Genomic DNA, 18,482 nt, shown 5'->3' with positions numbered 1-18,482 from the left:
TTACCTAGTGGAAATATTTACTAGAAATGAGGACACAAAGACAAGTTGGATTTATAGTATCTACATAATTATTTTTGGTTTTCTTTTCAGATAGCCTTTAAGCATTACCATTTTTACACTTTATCAATTAAATGATAAACTTGGAGGAATCATTTACTTACTAAAAACAAAAACCTATCTATCCCACACACACACAAAAAATGTAAACCCAAGTTTATAAAATCCTAAACTGTTAGCAACGTTACATTTAGAGGGCATGTTAAATTTAACTAAGAATATCTCACTGTGAATTCAATAGCAGAATTTCCAAAACTTGATCGTAAAAATACTTATTTGTTAAAAATACAGATTTTTAACTCTGAAGATCAATTCATTAGTTGTGAGGTGAGGTCCAAGAATCTCTGTTACAAGTATCCCTGGTGATCCCAAGGCAGGCAAGTTTGAGAAATACCAAATATTAGACAAGTTTGGCAAACACCAAATATTGTATATAGAAGTATGTACTGCTTTAAGAACTTTTTCACTTTACTAAAACTTAAGTGGCTTATGATGTTGGGGGGAATTTCAAATCTAGGTTTTTGTTTTGTTTTGTTTTGTTTTTTTAAAGATTTTATTATTTATTTGACAGAGAGAGAGATCACAAGTAGGCAGAGAGGCAGGCAGAGAGAGAGAGAGAGGGGGAAGCAGACTCCTCACCAAGCAGAGAGCCGGATGTGGGGCTCGATCCCAGGACCCTGGGATCATGACCTGAGCTGAAGGCAGAGGATTTAACCCACTGAGCCACCCAGGCGCCCCCAAATCTAGGTTTTTTAAATCTATTCTTTTTTAACTCCAAACATATTCTTCCAGAAGAGGGCTTCACTTTTGCAAACAAGACAAAGGCTACCAATAACTTACATAATGTTATGAAGAATTTACTGTAATAATCAGCCTTAAAAATTGATTTAGGAATACGTTTAGGTGTTATATCTCTTTGTGTCTCCTCCTTTAAGGGAATAAAAGCCAGGTGTCTACTATGCATTAGGTGCTTATACTCAAATGTTCATTACTCCTTCTCAAGGTTTACATTACCAGATGAGGGAACTGCATTTCAAAGCAGTTAAATCACTTGCCCAGCTCATGAATGTAGTCAAACTGGGATTCCATCTGGGGTCTTTCAGACTCCAAAACACATATACACTGTCTTCCTGTGCCTAATAGATTAACTAACTCTTTGTGGAACACTAGCTTTGTGGAAGCCAATATACCAGGCATGTATGGTTGAATTAGGCATTCATGATAATAAAGGCACTAGGTAGGTAATCAGAGGTAAATAATCTCTGGGGATTGAGAATCTGAGAGTCCTAAGAAGTAAAATAATGCCAATACCACTATAAAGATGTCAGTGCAAAATGTAAAGATATCATGAAAGAGGTAATAATCAATTTTTTTGTGTGAATGGGGAGGGTTTCCAGAAAAAGCAACTGAACAATTTTCAGAGCTGAATGGGGTGTGGTATAGATTCCACATTTCACCCAGAAGAATTTGTACATGTAACTACAAAAAGAGAGGAAATGGTATTGAAAGTGGTCTGATTTAACTGGAATACAAAATTACAATGAATGAAGTGAAATATGAGGCTGGAAAGGTAGACAGAGACAGATCATGGAAGAATGCCCTAAATAAATTTAGGTTGGGCAATACAGTCAGACTTGCACTGAGGTGAACTGATTATAGACAATGAGACTGAAGCTGGAGAAAAATCTTAGGAGGCTAAGTAAGTAAGAAATGAATAAAAGTGATAATGGAGACTAAAAAGAGGAGATGAAATTAAGACATATTTAGGGGCAAGAAATTTTAAAATGTTAGTAGACAAATACATACATACATAGCTTTTTAGAGAGGAAATTATATATAAGGTAGAGTAGCCTTAAAGTTGTTAGGACTTTTATACTGAGATCATGTGAAAATAAATGCCAATGTGTTATAATTCACTCATAATCCAAAACAGTGTTACCAATCATAAAGAAGAATCACATGCAGTTTCCATCCTAAATAGATGAGAATTCAAATACTTCTCCAAAAGATTACTAATAACTAAATCTATTTTCTGAAAAGTGATACTATATATCAGAGACTTCCAGGTTAGTTCATGAAATTCTTAACAAGATACAAACAAACTTAACTATTAGTTACGTGTGTTTTTTAAAAAATTGTCTTTTGTGATGCCTAGTGGCTTCCAAACTATGCTGCCTATTAGAATCACCCTGAGGGCTTTCAAAACTCTGCTGGCCAGGTCACATTTCATATCACTTAAACCAAAATGTCCAGATGGAAGAGCCAGGCTAAGGCACACCTATGAGCTTAAGGGGGATCAATTATTTTGGTAAATATTTTTTCTTCCAAGAATAATACAATACTTGCCAAAAAAGCTCTTTTAAGGAGTTAAAAAGATGATTAGTCTTAACTGGTAACTATAAAAATTCTACATCTGAAATTATTTTTTTTACCATTTTTTATATCATTTAAAAATCATACTTTCACAATTATTATATGATCTCCCTGATATGAGGAACTTGAGAGGCAGAGTGGTGGGTTTGGGGGGGTAGGAAAGGAAAAAATGAAACAAGATGGGATTGGGAGGGAGACAAACCATTAAGAGACTCTTAATCTCACAAGACAAACTGAGGGTTGCTGGGGTAGGGGTGGGACGGAGAGGGTGGTTGGGTTATGGACATTGGAGAGGGTATGTGATATGGTGAGTGCTGTGAAGTGTGTAAGCCTGATGATTCACAGACCTGCACCCCTGGGGCAAATAATACATTATATGTTAATAAAAATAATTGATTAAAAAATCATACTTTCTATAAAACATATTTATAAAATAGCTATAATATAAAATACCTGCACTGGGGCTTTGGTCAGCTATCTCAGAGTTTTTATTCTTTGCAGAAGAAAGTCTTGTTGGACAAGGCTTTGATCCAAATGTTGGAAATATGTCTGACCTACAATGAAACAAAGTAATTTCAATACACATTAAAGATAGTAAAATATTCTTAAATAGTAAGGCAGGAGCAAGTATAAAAACTATAGCTAAGAATATTTTTCATCGGTATTCCTAGTTCACTTTTTGAACTTCCAACCACTTGATATATAGGCAATTCTTAATTATTCATGGAAGGATTACCAAAGGCAGGGAAGATTCTCTAACTCATATTATATAACCTTTTGTTGGGTCAAAAAAAAGAAAAATCAAAACTGATCCAAAGAGAGTTCATTCCAACACCAAAGCAAATGATTCCTAATCATCTAATATACTATTTGCCCTCATAGATAATAATACAAAAAAGGAGACTTAAATGCATTACAAATTAGAGATAAGCAACAGGTGGGTTATATTAGCACATGCCATTTTCTTCCTGAATTATTCTGCTATACTTTTCTGACATCATAAAGACCTACAGGCTTTGTTTCACAAAGAAAGTGACTGAAGAATGTTAAATCTGAATATAAAGGAACTGTTCAAAATCACGTAAGTGTTGTAATATCAAAAAGCCAGTGATGGATATTATAAAGAAGAGATTTTACAAAGGAGCATAGTTCTTAGTAGTTGGGTAAGCATATTTGTTAATTGGCCTAGAGAGACGTCAATGTTAAACTTTTTAAAAAAAATTTTTAATGTTAAACATTTTTAAAGAGTAATTTCTCTAGAATAGATGATATGTTTCTTTAGTCAATTTACATTTATACCATGTACCTGACTTGTTCAAGAAAATACTTTAGTCTCTAGAAGAATGATTCTCAAGAGTTTTTCCTCCCCAACCCACTTAAAGATGAAAGCCCTACATAAGGTAACAGTGGCTCTCTTTGCCATGATTCTTAAGGCAAGACGCAAGCTGGTTAAGAATAATTGTTTTAAAGCTATTAAACTTAAGCAGAGAGAGTCCATTATCATATGGTTTCACTTACTTGTGGAGCATAAGGAATAACATAGAAGACATTAGAAGAAGGAAAGGAAAAGTGAATTGGGGAAACCAGAGGAGGAGATGAAGCATGAGAAACTGTGGACTCTGAGAAACAAACTTTGAGGGTTTTGGAGGGATGGTGGTAGGGGGCATATTAAGGAGGGCACGTATTGCATGGAGCACTGGGTGTGGTGCATAAACAAATCTAAAAAGAAGAAAGAAATTAAAAGAAAAAAAAAGCCATTAAACTTTGTGGAAATACAAAATTCATTAAAGGTCACTGAGTCCAGAAATGAGGGTATATTGAACTCCTCCTCACAGAGTTCAGTATCTGAAGAGAAGAATTCCACGAGACAACATAGAGAATAGTGAATTGTAAATGCTATAGTATAAAATGAACTTTTCTTTTCTTTCCAACTAGGTTCTAAATTATTTAAAGGACCTTGCAACTGCAGGAGTATTTAACATAAAACTTGACATCCACAGAAGATAAGGGAAGGACTTCAGGTCTAAAGAGGTAAATATCTACTTTAAATGTCTGATAACTAATTGTAAACAGTTACTTCACCAGCCCAGGTAGCCATTCCAAATTCATTTTGTAAATATATTGCATTATTCTACCTAGGTAATTACAACAAAGGAATTTCCAGTAAGAAAAAATTTCCAACTGCAAAATAAGCTGCTACTTAAAGTTAAAAATGTAGAGAATGGAATCATGGGATAAGACAGACTTTTCACAGCAGTTTAATTTTCATTTAAACCTGCGAACTGCTGAAACACCCTTTTCCATTAGAATTAATAAAACACCATCTGCCCTTTGATTATGCAGTCTCTAATTACCTACATTGTTAAAGATTCCAGTTCACTTAACTGAAAATAATTTAAATTTAATTTTGAATATTTATGGCTAGTAGCTGTAGGTAACCATGGTTCAGGATAAAAATCAAAGGAAAATAAAGTTAAAAAGACTGACAAAAACAAATATAAACAAAGATGTGAAACAACTGGAACTCTCATATTTTGCTTGTGGGAGTATAAAATTGTACAAGTTATCTTGGAAAACTGTTTATCAGTTATTTGAAAAGCTAAAGGTATAACTATCCTATGACCTAGCAACTCTACTCTTAGGTTTTTGTCTAAAATAAAGAGGGAAGAGATTTCCCAAAATCCTAGAAGAGAGCCACAGGAATTTTCAGAAATCAAGGTGGGATCACTATCTAAGACTTAGAGGTCACTGAGGTAATCTGGTAAAGTTTGTTGAATTGTTGTACTAGAAAAAAATGCTCTGGGGTGGCCAGGACTCTAACTCTAGAACTGCTGTAAGGAGATTCCTGGGAAGGCTGCAAAAGCTATGGCACAGAGGCCTGAACTATTACAAGACAATGAAACAACAAAATATAAGAAAAGGAGAGGTAACAGTTGGGTGGAGTTTATCTACAAATTAGAGAAAATTGGTGCTGAGTTTTCAATGAAAGCAGTAATATAAAAATATAAAAAACAGCTTATAGGTCACTGCAAAAGACTCAATAATCCAGAATAGAGCTAAAGAACAAAGAATATTAGGATAAATCTCAGGCAGAACAACTAGGACTTGGGAAATAAGGGTTTATATTACTGCAGGTGCTCTAAGTTACAGCTGATGTGTTCTCTTTCTCCATGCATCCCAAACCAAAGCCAAGCTAGATAGTATCTATAAACTTTCCCACTGTCTTCTAAATGTACTTCAACATTTTAAGAACTAGAAAATAGGGGCTTCTGGATGGCTCAGTCATTAAGCGTCTACCTTTGGCTCAGGTCATGATCCCAGAGCCCTGCATCCTATCGGGTTCTCTGCTTAGCAGGAAGCCTGCTTTTCCCTCTCCCACTCCCCCTGCTTGTGTTCCCTATCTCACTGTGTCTCTTGCTGTCAAATAATAAATAAAATTAAAAAATAAAAAAAAAAAGAACTAGAAAATAGTTAAGTTTTTTTTCAAATACGGTATTAGGGATCAGGCTACAAATTAAAAGATCAGCATTCATTTAACACATCAAAAAATAAAATACATTATTCTCTTCCCCTGGGGAGTTGTAGACAGAGAAGAAGTCAATGATTCTTGGCTATAAACTCCACTTTCACTATAAGAGCTGATGTTTGGAGAGGAAGATCGAGACGGTGAGTCCATGGTCAAGTCGAGCTTAATTGCAGAATCAGGACTTTCAAGATCAGAAGTACTGCCACTCAGTTTTGCTCTTTTCTTAGCTGCACTATTACGAAGGGACCTGAGAGAACTCTGCATCTAAGGAAAAAACAACAACAATTAACTTTACAAGACATTTATATGAGTAAAGGTTATCCTTAGATTTTAAATTCCATCCACTATACCTAGCTAGCCAGTCTCCAATCTGGTACTAACAAGATGGATATTAACATATTTGTACATAATAAAAATACGTATTTTATAAACAACCAATTTATAAACAAAACTGTAAGCCATGTAAGAGGAAGGATTTCAAGTTATTATTCACCATGGTATTTCCGGCATTGAGAATAATGACTAATATAATAAAATTTAATTAGTAAATGAATCATTCAATCAGATGGTAGACATCTGAGTTGAGGTCAGAAAGGTCTAGCCAATCTTAGGTCATTGGTGTGTAGATGTGGCCATTTAGAAATTCTGTGAAAAGTAATGTTTTCTAAAATTAGAAGTTTATATCAAGATTGCCAGTATTAGGGGTCAGAGAATAACAGATGACTATATGTGACTTCTGAAACCAAGTATTTCTAGAAATGTAGAGTAGAAGATGCTCTTACAAACATATTAAAGTTGGGAATAGAAACCTGAATGAATTAAGGAACCCAGAAACATACATAAACTGTTTCACTTACATTTTTATTATAACAATTAAAATGGTTGATTCTACAGTATGGCCACTTCCCTAGTAAATCCTTAGAATTAGAAGGCTTGCCATTATAAAAATAGTACTATCCTCCTATATTTATCAATAATTATATAAAAGAAATTATCCTTTCAATTATTCATTAAAAGATAAAGGGCTATTTTTAAGGTTTCATACAAATAATGCAAAAATATGTAGCATCAGATGAAATTTATGAGTTATGTAGGAAAATGACCCTTCTAGAACTTTCTTCCCTTTAAATGAATTCTTTTCCTAGTACCAGTGAAATATAACTATGGGTTTGGAGGGAAGGAAAGATTTTACAAGCAGTCAGAAGTTGGAATGACTAATTAATTTATTAAGAGCCAATTTTGGTACACATGCTTAATGCTAAAGAAATACCCTTAAAATGAATATGCATTAATTTTATTTTATTGAGCAAACTCTCAGTGTATGATGCTTACATCTTAAAAGTAGGCAAAAATAAGACCACAAAATATAACTGAGTGTTTCATTACACACATTTAATGTAAAACACTTTTTTAAACCTGACATCAGGCAGACTAATATGATGAAAAGAAAGCATCTATGGAAAGAGTGCTCCGAATCCAAAGTAATACAACAACCACATTCCTTCTCTGACATAATTAGTAAGTATAGGGTTGTCACATTGGCAACAGATTTTTATAGTATAAATGGAGTAACTGAGAATTCATAGCTCATGAAGATAAATAAACTTGTACATATGCACAACAGACATGCTCAGGAATGTCCAAAGCAGCACTGTCTGCAATAGCAAAAGACTAGGAATTAGCCAAAATCAATTATGATAATATCATAAATATAAAAATATATTAAAAGTACACAAATACATAAAACACAAATTAATGGTGACAGTGGTTGCTTCTGGTGAAGGAAGGAAAGGAACTGGATTGGGGAGGGAACTATGTTATGTCATTTATTTAAAAATAGGAAACATGCAAATTGTTCATTTGGGAGGGATTAGCATATGGGTATACTGCTATATAACTCATACTTTTAAATTAAAAAGAAATAATATATGCATAGAAGAAATGCTGAAAGGAAACACATTAGAGTGTTAATGGCAAATTATTCTGGGTAGTGGGATTTGGTGTGATGAATTTTCTTCCAATACTTCACTATAGTTTCTACATTTTCTATAAGGATCAAAAAATACTTTTATAAAAAAGAAAACATGGTATGTAATTAAAAAGTACTTGATTTTACCTTAAATAACAGATATATTATAGGAAATTATAAGCATTTAAAAATTATTAAAAATGATATTTGGCTCTAACCTCTTCTTGATCCAAATCTTTATCTCTGATATCTAATTCTGAAAGATCAATTTTAAGACTATCTTTTTCACTCTTCCAAATATCATCAGGCTCTTTCTTTTTGGGTCCCACTGTGCTCAAGTCAGCTTTATCAGGCAAAAGACTGATTCCCCTCGGTATGGGAGGGACAGGTTTGGTCCCATTTAGGCCTCGTCGGGAAGATGGTGATCTCACCAAAGCAGGTATAAGTTGAACTGGAGAAAGTTTTTCTTGAGAATTTTCTCCTGCATGAAAAAAATATATTTTACTTACCTTTTTTTAATTTCAGAGAACTGGGAGTTATAATCATAAGTGTTTGGAATACACTGTTTTAAAATTAAAAACACATTATCTTTTATTAGAAGAATATTATTTAAAATCAGATCAACGTATTAGTGTCCCCTAACAAATATAATTAAAATGAGTCACTAGAAATTCTTCCATATTAAATAAAAACATTATATACCAGGTTAAATTTTTATCTTTATATACATTATCATAACCAATATTTGTATGGTAAAGTCCACAAGTAAGCCAGAAGGACTACTTGCCTGGCTTCATTTAATTATGTGAGTGACTATTATATGCTAAGCAGTAGTGCTGGGTACATGCAAGAACAAACTTAATGAATAGTATTTGATTTTGTAGGAAAGACAAACATAGAAAGAAATTAATGGAGGAAATGAAGGTGTAGTCCTAAGAAAGAGTGGTAAGGGGCGCCTGGGTGCCTCAGTGGATTAAGCCTCTGCCTTCAGCTCAGGTCATGATCCCAGGGTCCTGGGATCAAGCCCCGCATGGGGCTCTCTGCTCAGCGGGGAGCCTGCTTCCCTCTCTCTCTCTCTGCCTGCCTCTCTACCTACTTGTGATCTCTGTCAAATAAATAAATAAAATCTTAAAAAAAAAAAAAAAAAGAGTGGTAAAATTGACTAACCATGCAACAAACTGACCTTATAGTCATGTTATAAACTATAACACCAGTGTTGCAGGGTAGTTTAAAAGTGGTACATCTTAGCTCAGAAGCTGTGGAAAAGAAAGTATGTGGGATATAGGCACTGCCCTTAATAGACTTTTTATTTTGAGATGGGATTTGTCTTGAATAAATATACATGCTAATTTCATTATTTTGAAAAGGCTTACTGTTGTTGCTGGTTTTTTTGAAAGATTTTATTTATTTATTTGTCAGAGAGAGGGAGAGAGACAAAGAGAGCACAAGCAGGGGGAGCAGCAGACTGAGGGAGAAGCAGGCTCCCTGCTGAGCAAGGAGGTTGATGTGGGACTCAGTTCTAGGACCCTGGGATCATGACCTGAGCTGAAGGCAGTTGCTTAACCGACTGAGCCACCCAGGCATCCTGGAAAGGGCTACTGTTAAGAAAAGAATATTTTAGTTAACAAATAATAAAAACTCTTTTAAATAAATTTAACATTACTAGGCATTCAAAAACTGTAGAATAAATGGATACTAAGCATTAATTATATTTCTAATGCTAAAATTTGTTACTAGGCTCTTGGGCTGTTCATGTTTATGTTCATTATAAAGCATATTAGTTGCCTAGTTCTGAAAAAAGATTTTGAAGTACAAATTTAAAGAAATGACAATTTCATTTGAATTTTATTTTATATAACGTGTTTGATTTATTTAACATACTATTAAACATTTTCCTAGATGCTTCCTAATTCAGAGAAATAAAATGCCAGCTCTTAAAGATCAAACAACCCTAACTCCAAAGTAATATTTCAAAAACACAAATAAATTTGAACAAAGTATTAATTTTTACCATCATTTCTACCTGGAGGGTCAGACGATTTTTGGCTGACAAGCTTTTTCTGTGGACTTGGCTTTGGTAGTCCTTCAAAGCTTTTAAGAGGCCAGGAATTGGAGAAGTTAACAGAAGTATCCTGAGATTTCTTTGGAGATACGGTAAGAGATGTGTGCTTTGGACTAGTTCGAGGTGATGAGAGAGGATAGGATGGAAGGATGAAACCTCCTGGACTTGCATTTAGACCAGAATATGAAGAAGTACGTTCTGTCTGGCTACCAAAGGTCTGCTGTGTCTTAGGGGCAAAATTCAGGCTAGCATACACTGTAATAAAACAAAAGAAAATATGTTATTTATGTATATACATCTAAGAGTTTAAAGCTGGTTTGCTTTTCACAGTCAAAGTTTATTTCTTTTTGTACAGCGTGAGGTGAAGATCTAATTTTTTTCTAAATAGATACTGCACTTTTCTCAGTGCCATGTTTTAAACTGTCCTTTCTTTTCATCTATAAAGTTCATATATATATACATATATATATGTATGTATACACACACATTTAGATGCTTCTTATTGGTTCAATTAGTCTATTTTGTCTATTCCTGCACTAATACTAAAATGTTTTATTTATCATAATTCTATCCAATAGGATGGATGTCCTTCCATTTTTTATTTTCTTTAGAATTATCTTGGCCATTCACGGCTTTCCATTCTTTTGTATGTATTTCAGGATCAGCTGTCAGGTCCTATACAAGATCCTTGTTGGGTTTTCAATTGGAGTGACATTGAATTTACAGATCAACCTAGGAATAATTGCCATTTTCCTGATAATCAGCCTCCCTGTTTAACATTTTTAAACAGGGAGGCTGAATTCCTTTAATTTATTTAGGTCTTTGTCTCTCAGAAATGTATTTTAGCTTTCATTACAAAAGGTATGTGAATCTTTTGTTAGGTTTCCATATACTTATATTTTTTTGTTGGTACTGTAATTTTTTTTTCTTAAAAATTGTATTTTCTAAAAGTTGCTGGTGTCTAGGAACTTTATTGACCTTTATATTCTGGCAACCTTGCTAAATCGCTTAATATTTTAACAGTTTTCTGTATATGTTTTTAGATTTTCTTTGTAGGTAATTTAGTAATTTTCATAATGATAATGATGGCAACTATGATAATGATAATGATGGGAGCTAATACTTAGCACTTTACCACGTGTCAAGTGGTTTTTTTTTTTTTTTTTTGATCAAGTGGTGTTCTAAACATTTCGTGTGTATTAAGTAATCTAATCCTCACAAGAATCCTGAGGGGGTACATACTCATCTTATAGACTAAAAGAAAAAACATAGGAGGGATAACTAAATTGCCAAAAATCACACACTAGGAAATCATAAAGCTAGGATACAAACCCAGGCACTGTGGCTTCCAAGTGCTCTTAATTACCACATTATACCACATTTTATCTGGGAGTAATGACAATTTTTCTTTCTTCCTCTACAAACTTTATACTTTTAATTTTGAACTAGGCTCTTCCTAGATAGGGAGTAGAATGACTCCCAAATTTTTAGCACGGATTTTCCTTTGTATCCAGACTTCATATCAAAAGCCACTCAACATCCTCTTTAAAAAGACAGATGACCCAAATGTAACATGTTCAAAACCAAACTCTTGATTTCCCAGTAAAATCTACTCTTCTTGGTAAATGGCAGCTCCATTCCTCAAGTTGCTCAGGCCAACAACACTGGACTCATCCTTGATTCTTCTCACAAACCTCATATCTAATCCATTAGTAAATCAACATTAGCAACACAGGGTGATCACTGAGTCTGAAAACTTAGGTGAATACAGAGTAAATGGCTTATTCATATTACATGAGCATACATTATAAAATTATCTATGTTTCCAAACTTTATGGCTACTTTGTACATCAGAATCCAACTACTACTCATCACTTCCATTGCTTCCTTTCTAATACAAGCCATATCATCTCTGGCCTTTACAATTGCCATATCCTCACTAGTTTGATTTTCACCCTGCCCCCATTGTTACTAAACCTTTTCTCTATACAGTAACCCTGATCCTTTTAAAAGTCAAATCAGGCTATTTTTGTTTCCTCTAAAAAACCTCTCATCACTTCCCACCCCACTCAGAATAAAATCCCAAACCCTCACTATATCCTACAAGGCCCCAAGTTACCTCTGAAGATTACTCTCCCTCTCACTCAATATACTGACCTTCCTATTTCTCCAATAAGCCAAATGTGGTGCTACTTCAGAGCTTTTGTACTTTGATTATTCTCTCTTCCCGGAATGCTCTCTTCCTGGATTTTTCCAGGTATCAATGTAACTTACTCCCTCACTTCATTTGGGGTTCTGCTTAAACATTTTCACTCACAGAAACTTTCCTTATCACATTCTGTCTCCTATCGTACTTTATTTTTCCTCACAGAAGTCACTTCTGTTCTTGTTTTTTTGTTTATTTTCTCCTCTACTAGATTCTGATCTTTAGATTCCAGAACAGTGCCCGCTTCCCAATGCTAAAGGGATTAGTAATTACATTTTCAAAAGCAATGGTAACAGTGAGCATTTTGTCTTATTCTTGACTTTAAAGTGAATTTTAATACTTTAACACTAAATATAGTTGCTATAGGTATTAACAGATATTAATCAGGTTAAGAAAGTTATTTGTAGTTTGTTAGGAGTTTGTAACCATGCACAGATGTTGAATTTTAACCACATCTATTGACACATTTATATGGTTTGCCTCCTTTCTGTGATAAGGTTAAAATATAGCAGTTTCTGAAAGATTACTTGCACATAATATATAACATACACATTTTTTTTAATTTTTTATTTATTTGACAGAGATCACAAGTAGGCAGAGAGGCAGACAGAGAGAGAGGGGGAAGCAGGCTCCCCGCTGAGCAGAGAGCCCGATGCGGGGCTCGATCCCAGGACCCCGGGATCACAACCTGAGCCGAAGGCAGAGGCTTTAACCCACTGAGCCACCCAGGTGCCCCATAACATACACATTTTAAAACGACATTGCTAGATTCCATTTGCTAATATATTTTTGTGACTTTGTCTTCCATGAAGGTAAGACTGGGCCACCATTTTTCCCCTTTATTCATTAACTTAATGGGGTCATGGAATTAAGGCTATATTCATCTCATAAAATAAAGCAGGAAAACTTCTTTCTTTTTTAATTCTTTCAGTTTGTTTAAGATAGGATTTATCTCTTTTTGAAGGTTTGACAGAATACTAGGAACACCATCTGAACCTGGAATATTTTTGTCGTTTTTCTGTGTGTAGGGATAAATTTTAAAATAAAATTTCTTCAATGATTACAGGTCTATTGAGGTTTTCCATTTCTGAGACAACTTTTACAAGCTTATTAATTGTGTTGTTCATTACTCTGTATCACCTAATCTAAAACTTCTTTATTCTATTTAAGTTTTCCTTTAAGATTTTATTTATTTATATATTTGAGGGAAAAAGGGAGAACACAAGCAGGAGAAGGAGCAGAGGGAGAAGCAGACTCTCCACTGAGCAGGAAGCCCAATGTGGGGTTGGATCCTAGGACCCTGGGATCATGACCTGAGCCCAAGGCAGCAGACACTTAACTGACTGAGCCATCCAGGTGCCCCTCTATTTAAATTTTCTATTGAAAATTTGAACATTTGTGGATTTGTTAATTTTCTCCTTATAATTCTGTCTCACAAACTCCCCCCCACCTCCAAATGATTTTAGCAAAGTCTTATCTCTTCTTGTTCTTTTTTCATTATGATGATAATCTTTAGCCCTAAAAATATTTTTACCTTTAGTGTGCATGTTTTCCCTAATATCAGTATTTTTATACTTGCTATCTTTGACTATTTGCCTGGTATATCTTTTCCATGTTTTACTTTCTCCCATTCTATTTTGGCATGTTTTAGGTATGGCTCTTAAAAATAGCATTTCATAATCCAATTAAAAATGTACAGAAGACATCCAGATGGCCAACAGACACATGAAAAAATGCTCAGCATCAGAGAAATGCAAATCAAAACTACTAATACCTCACACCTGTCAGAATAACTAAATAACTAAAATCAACAACACAGGGAACAACAGGTATTGGTGAGGATGTGGAGAAAGGGGAATCCTCTTGTACTGTTGGTGGGAATGCAAACTGGTGAGGCCACTCTGGAAAACAGTATGGAGGTTCCTCAAAAAGTTAAAATTAGAGCTACCCTATGACCCCGCAATTACACTACTGGGTATTTACCCAAAGAATACAAAAATACTAATTCAAAGGGATACATGCACCGTGATGTTTATAGCAGCATTATCTATAATAGCCAAAGTACAGAAACAGCCCAAGTGTCCACCTATTGATGAATGGATAAAGATGTGGTAGGGTGCCTGGGTGGCTCAGTGGGTTAAGCCGCTGCCTTCGGCTCAGGTCATGATCTCAGGGTCCTGGGATCGAGTCCTGCATCGGGCTCTCTGCTCAGCAGGCTCTCTGAGCTGCTGAGCAGAGAGCCTGCTTCCCTCTCTCTCTCTGCCTGCCTCTCTGTCTACTTGTGATCTCTGTCAAATAAATAAATAAAATCTTAAAAAAAAAAAAAAGATGTGGTAGACACACACACAACACACACACACACACACACACAGAGGAATATTACTCAACCATATAAAGAATGAAATCTTGCCATTTGAAATTACATGGATGGAGCTAGAAAGTATTATGCTAAGCGAAATAAGTCAATCAGAGAAACACAATTGCCATATGATTTCACTTATATGTGGAATTTAAGAAACAAAATGAACGAGCAAAGGGGGAAAAAAAGGGAAACCAAGAAACAGAAGGGAGGCAGGTTTGGGGGTGGATTAAATAGGTGATGGGGATTAAGAAGTACACTTGTGATGACTGGCAGGTGATGTGTGGAAGTGTTGAATCACTGCATTGCACACCTGAACCTGTAACATTTTACACTGTATGCTAACTGGGATTTAACTAAAAACTTCCCAAAGAAAGTGGAAAAAATATAAACCAGAAAAAATAGCATTTTAGTTTTAATAAATAAAATAAAATCTGATCATCTATGTTATTTAAATAGTTAAGTTCTATCCATTGATATTTATGGTACTACTGATATTTTTTTGTTTTAATTCTACCATCTTGTTTTGTGCTAGCTATTGTGTGTTTTATTATTTTCTCTTGCTTTTTATTGATCTTTTCTTTTTATTACTCAACTAATATAAAAATCTATTTGCAACCATTTAGGGCTCTCTTCAATTTTCCTTTAATATTTTTTTGGAAGATTTTCAACAACAACAGACCTAGCTTATGTATACTAACAAAACTTTCTTCTGAAGACTTACCTAGATATAATTATATATCATGTGTTTTTAACTCATAAATGACAATTAGGACCTTTACTTATACCTAAATCTTATTTGGGTGGGAAAGAGGACTACAGGAGATTTAAGTGGTCATCAATTTATAGGTAGAATGAAAACTTTCAACTTTCTGATTTGAATTGCAATGTTCTATTAATAGATTCTGATGCTTCCGAGTCAGTGTGTTATTACATATTACTTTTATTAAGAGATTTCAAAATATTTCTTACAAAGAACTCAAACACCAAATCTTTTAATGCACATAAATAGAACCAATAGAATGCAAAAAAATATACCAACATTTCCAATGTTTGGTGTGGATCACTGCAACATTTAAAATTGGGATGGAAGCGTCTCAATGGTTTCGGCATCTACACCCAGGTCTTCAGAATATTAGTTGACATGGAGGTGGTCTTTTTTTTTTTTTTTAAAGATATTATTTATTTATTTGACAGAGAAAGAGGTCACAAGTAGGCAAAGAGGCAGGCAAAGAGAGAGGGGGAAGCAGGCTCCCTGCTGAACACAAAACCCGATGTGGGGCTCGATCCCAGGACCCTGTGATCATGACCTGAGCTGAAGGCAGATGCGTAAACCACTGAGCCACCCAACATGCCCCAACATGGTGGTGGTCTTAACAGATTTTTTAATGTACACCTACTATTAAGTTAAATGTTGACTCTGGAAGAACTTGATATCCCTTTAGTATTGCTCTTATAGGTATTCTGAGAGGTCATAGAAAACCAGAGCCTCAAAGATCTGATTAAACACTGAGAGTGGAGGTAGTTATCAAAGGTAATGTAATCATTTGGGGGGCACAGTAAACAGGAACAGACTAAGCAACAGAGAGAATCTTCCCTGTTTCTACTAATCACAAGTTCCCAGGGAATCTAGTCAAAATTTAGGAAATATCTCTTTCATTAAGAAAAATGAACTGTTTTATTGGGAATAACACCATAAAGAAAAACTTTATGGAGTCATATGGCCCTTGTAGTGGGTAGAGGAAAGGGTTGCTAAAATTTAAGTACTATATTAACAAATCTTCCTTACTGATTTCAATGAGCATTACTTTTCATTGACAAATAAAGACAGAGGTATGTTCCTATCATTCAAAAAACTTTAGTAAAGGATATTTAACAAAAATTAAAATACCTCTAAAAATATTTCATATGATCCTACCTCTAAATAATAATTGATAAAGCTATTACTTAACACAGACATTTAAGAAAGCCCTTCAAATCAAAAATTCATATAACTGACAGCCAGCCTCAAGTCCTTCCTTTTGTTCTATATCTTAGAGATATATATCTGAAATGACAGCTAGTCAAGAAGTTATGGTTCCTAACAGGGGGCTTAATAAATTCTCAACAGCCTTAAAAGGTAAAACTGCTGGGACGCCCAAGTGGCTCTGTCAGTTAAGCATCCGACTCTTGATTTCAGCTCAGGTCATGATCTCAGGGATGTGAGACTGAACCCAGTGTGGCTCCACACTGGGCATGGAGCCTGCTTAAGATTCTCCCTCTTCCCCGCAACTTGCATAATCTCTTTCAAAAAGGAAAAAAGAAAAGTTAAAACTGCTACGGAAAATAACTGTCTTCTGCTAACACAGTACTTTTTAATGAATAATGTTTTTAATTACTTGGTATTAAAATGTTCATCTCCACCATGAGTTTCTAAACTCTCTAATTTCCACCATTATATTTCCATTAAGATTATTCAATCTAACATTTTAGGGTAAGTTATGAAAAATGTTATTAAAACTGTTACTAAAAATATAAGTTTTTAAAAAATATATATAAGTTTTTTGCAATGAATGAAATTACACAAAATAACATATAAGCTACACTTGGATATCCCACATAATATTTATAAATCTTTGTATCCAAATAAAGTTGGAATTTAAACCTTTATCTTGATGACTGTTAGTTGTTCCTAGGTACTGTAAGTCAGAATCCACACTGCCAGTTTTCCCACATATCTGTGAAAATCCAAGTTGTCCACACTTCCCAGAAACATTTGTCTGATGAGTCCCAGTACTGCCTTTGAAGAGAAGGAAGAGAAAAACATAAAAATAAATATTAACTTTATTTCATGAATACATTTAATTTCAGAAATATTGATTTCATTTGCATAGGAATAACTACAGGAGTAACTGTACAGTGAACTAGGTAGGCAAGAAAGGGACAGTTTTTGTTACGGGCATATCTGATTGGTATCAGGGGTTAAAGAACAGAAGAGACTGCAAAAGTACAAAGAAAGGTATATTGAAAAATATACACAAAAACTCTTTCTACATGCTGCCTTACCATGGAACATTTCTCCAGACCTTGCTTTCCTTCTCTTCCCCCAACTTTTTACTTAAATTCCAGTTAGTTAACATAGAGTGTAGTATTAGTTTCAAAAGTAGAATTTAGTGATCTGTCACTTATATATAATACCCAGTGCTCATCCCAACAAGTACCCTCCTTAATACCCACCACCCATTTAACCCATCCCCTCAACATCCTCCAGCAACACTCAGTTTGTTCTCCATAGTTAAAACTGTTTTACGGTTTGCTTCTTTTTTTTCTCCCCTTATGTTCACCTGTTTTGTTTCTCAAATTCCACATATGAGTGAAATCATATGGTATTTGTCTTTCTCTGACTTATTTCGCCTAGCATAGTATTCTCTAGCTCCAACCACATCATTGCAAAAAGCAAGATTTCATTCTTTTCTTTTCTTTTCTTTTTTTTTTTTTTTAAGATTTTACTTATTTATCTGACAGAGCAAGAGAGCACAAGCAGGGGAAACAGCAGAGGGAGAGGGAGAAGCAGACTCCCTGCTCAGCAGGGAGCCCAACAAGGGGGCTCCATACCAGCACCCTGAGCCTTAAGCAGCTGTTTAACCAACTGAGCCCCTCAGACACCTATACCACATCTTCTTTATCCATGCATCAGTCAATGGACACTTGGGCTCCTTCCATAATTTGGCAATTGTTGAAAATGCTGCTATAAACGTGAAAATGCTGCTATAAAATGTGCATGTGTCCCTTCGAATCAGTATTTTTGTACCTTTGGGTAAACATCTAGTACTGCAATTACTGGATCATAGGATAGTTTTATTTTTAACTTTTTATTTTATTTCATTTTTTATTTTTAACAACAACAATGTAAGAGGATTTCCCTTCTTCTCATCCTCACCAACATCTGTT

The 18,482-nt window shown here is 34.6% G+C and overlaps 1 protein-coding gene across 8 annotated transcripts in view; it reads right to left on the bottom strand.

The window, feature by feature from the left end:
* The window catches only part of LOC111162061 (TOG array regulator of axonemal microtubules 1), an 80,462-nt gene that overhangs the window by 43,720 nt on the left and 18,260 nt on the right, over positions 1-18,482 (bottom strand). For 7 of the 8 annotated variants that reach the window (XM_022526255.1, XM_022526272.1, XM_022526281.1 and 4 more), the window contains exons 3-7: positions 17,197-17,331; positions 9,937-10,242; positions 8,144-8,406; positions 5,988-6,220; positions 2,884-2,984 (exon numbers count right to left, since the gene is read on the bottom strand). In XM_022526255.1, the coding sequence (XP_022381963.1) occupies positions 2,884-2,984; positions 5,988-6,220; positions 8,144-8,406; positions 9,937-10,242; positions 17,197-17,331 (1,038 nt within the window). The remainder of the gene's footprint in view (positions 1-2,883; positions 2,985-5,987; positions 6,221-8,143; positions 8,407-9,936; positions 10,243-17,196; positions 17,332-18,482) is intronic. The other variant, XM_022526264.1, reaches the window with a different exon arrangement.

This window comes from Enhydra lutris, unplaced genomic scaffold (assembly GCF_002288905.1).
Source record: "Enhydra lutris kenyoni isolate GAN:26980312 unplaced genomic scaffold, ASM228890v2 scaffoldscaffold4, whole genome shotgun sequence".
Lineage (NCBI taxonomy): Eukaryota > Metazoa > Chordata > Mammalia > Carnivora > Mustelidae > Enhydra > Enhydra lutris.
The sequence above is the reverse complement of the archived record's forward strand: the minus strand, read 5'-3'. Positions and strand labels throughout refer to the sequence as shown.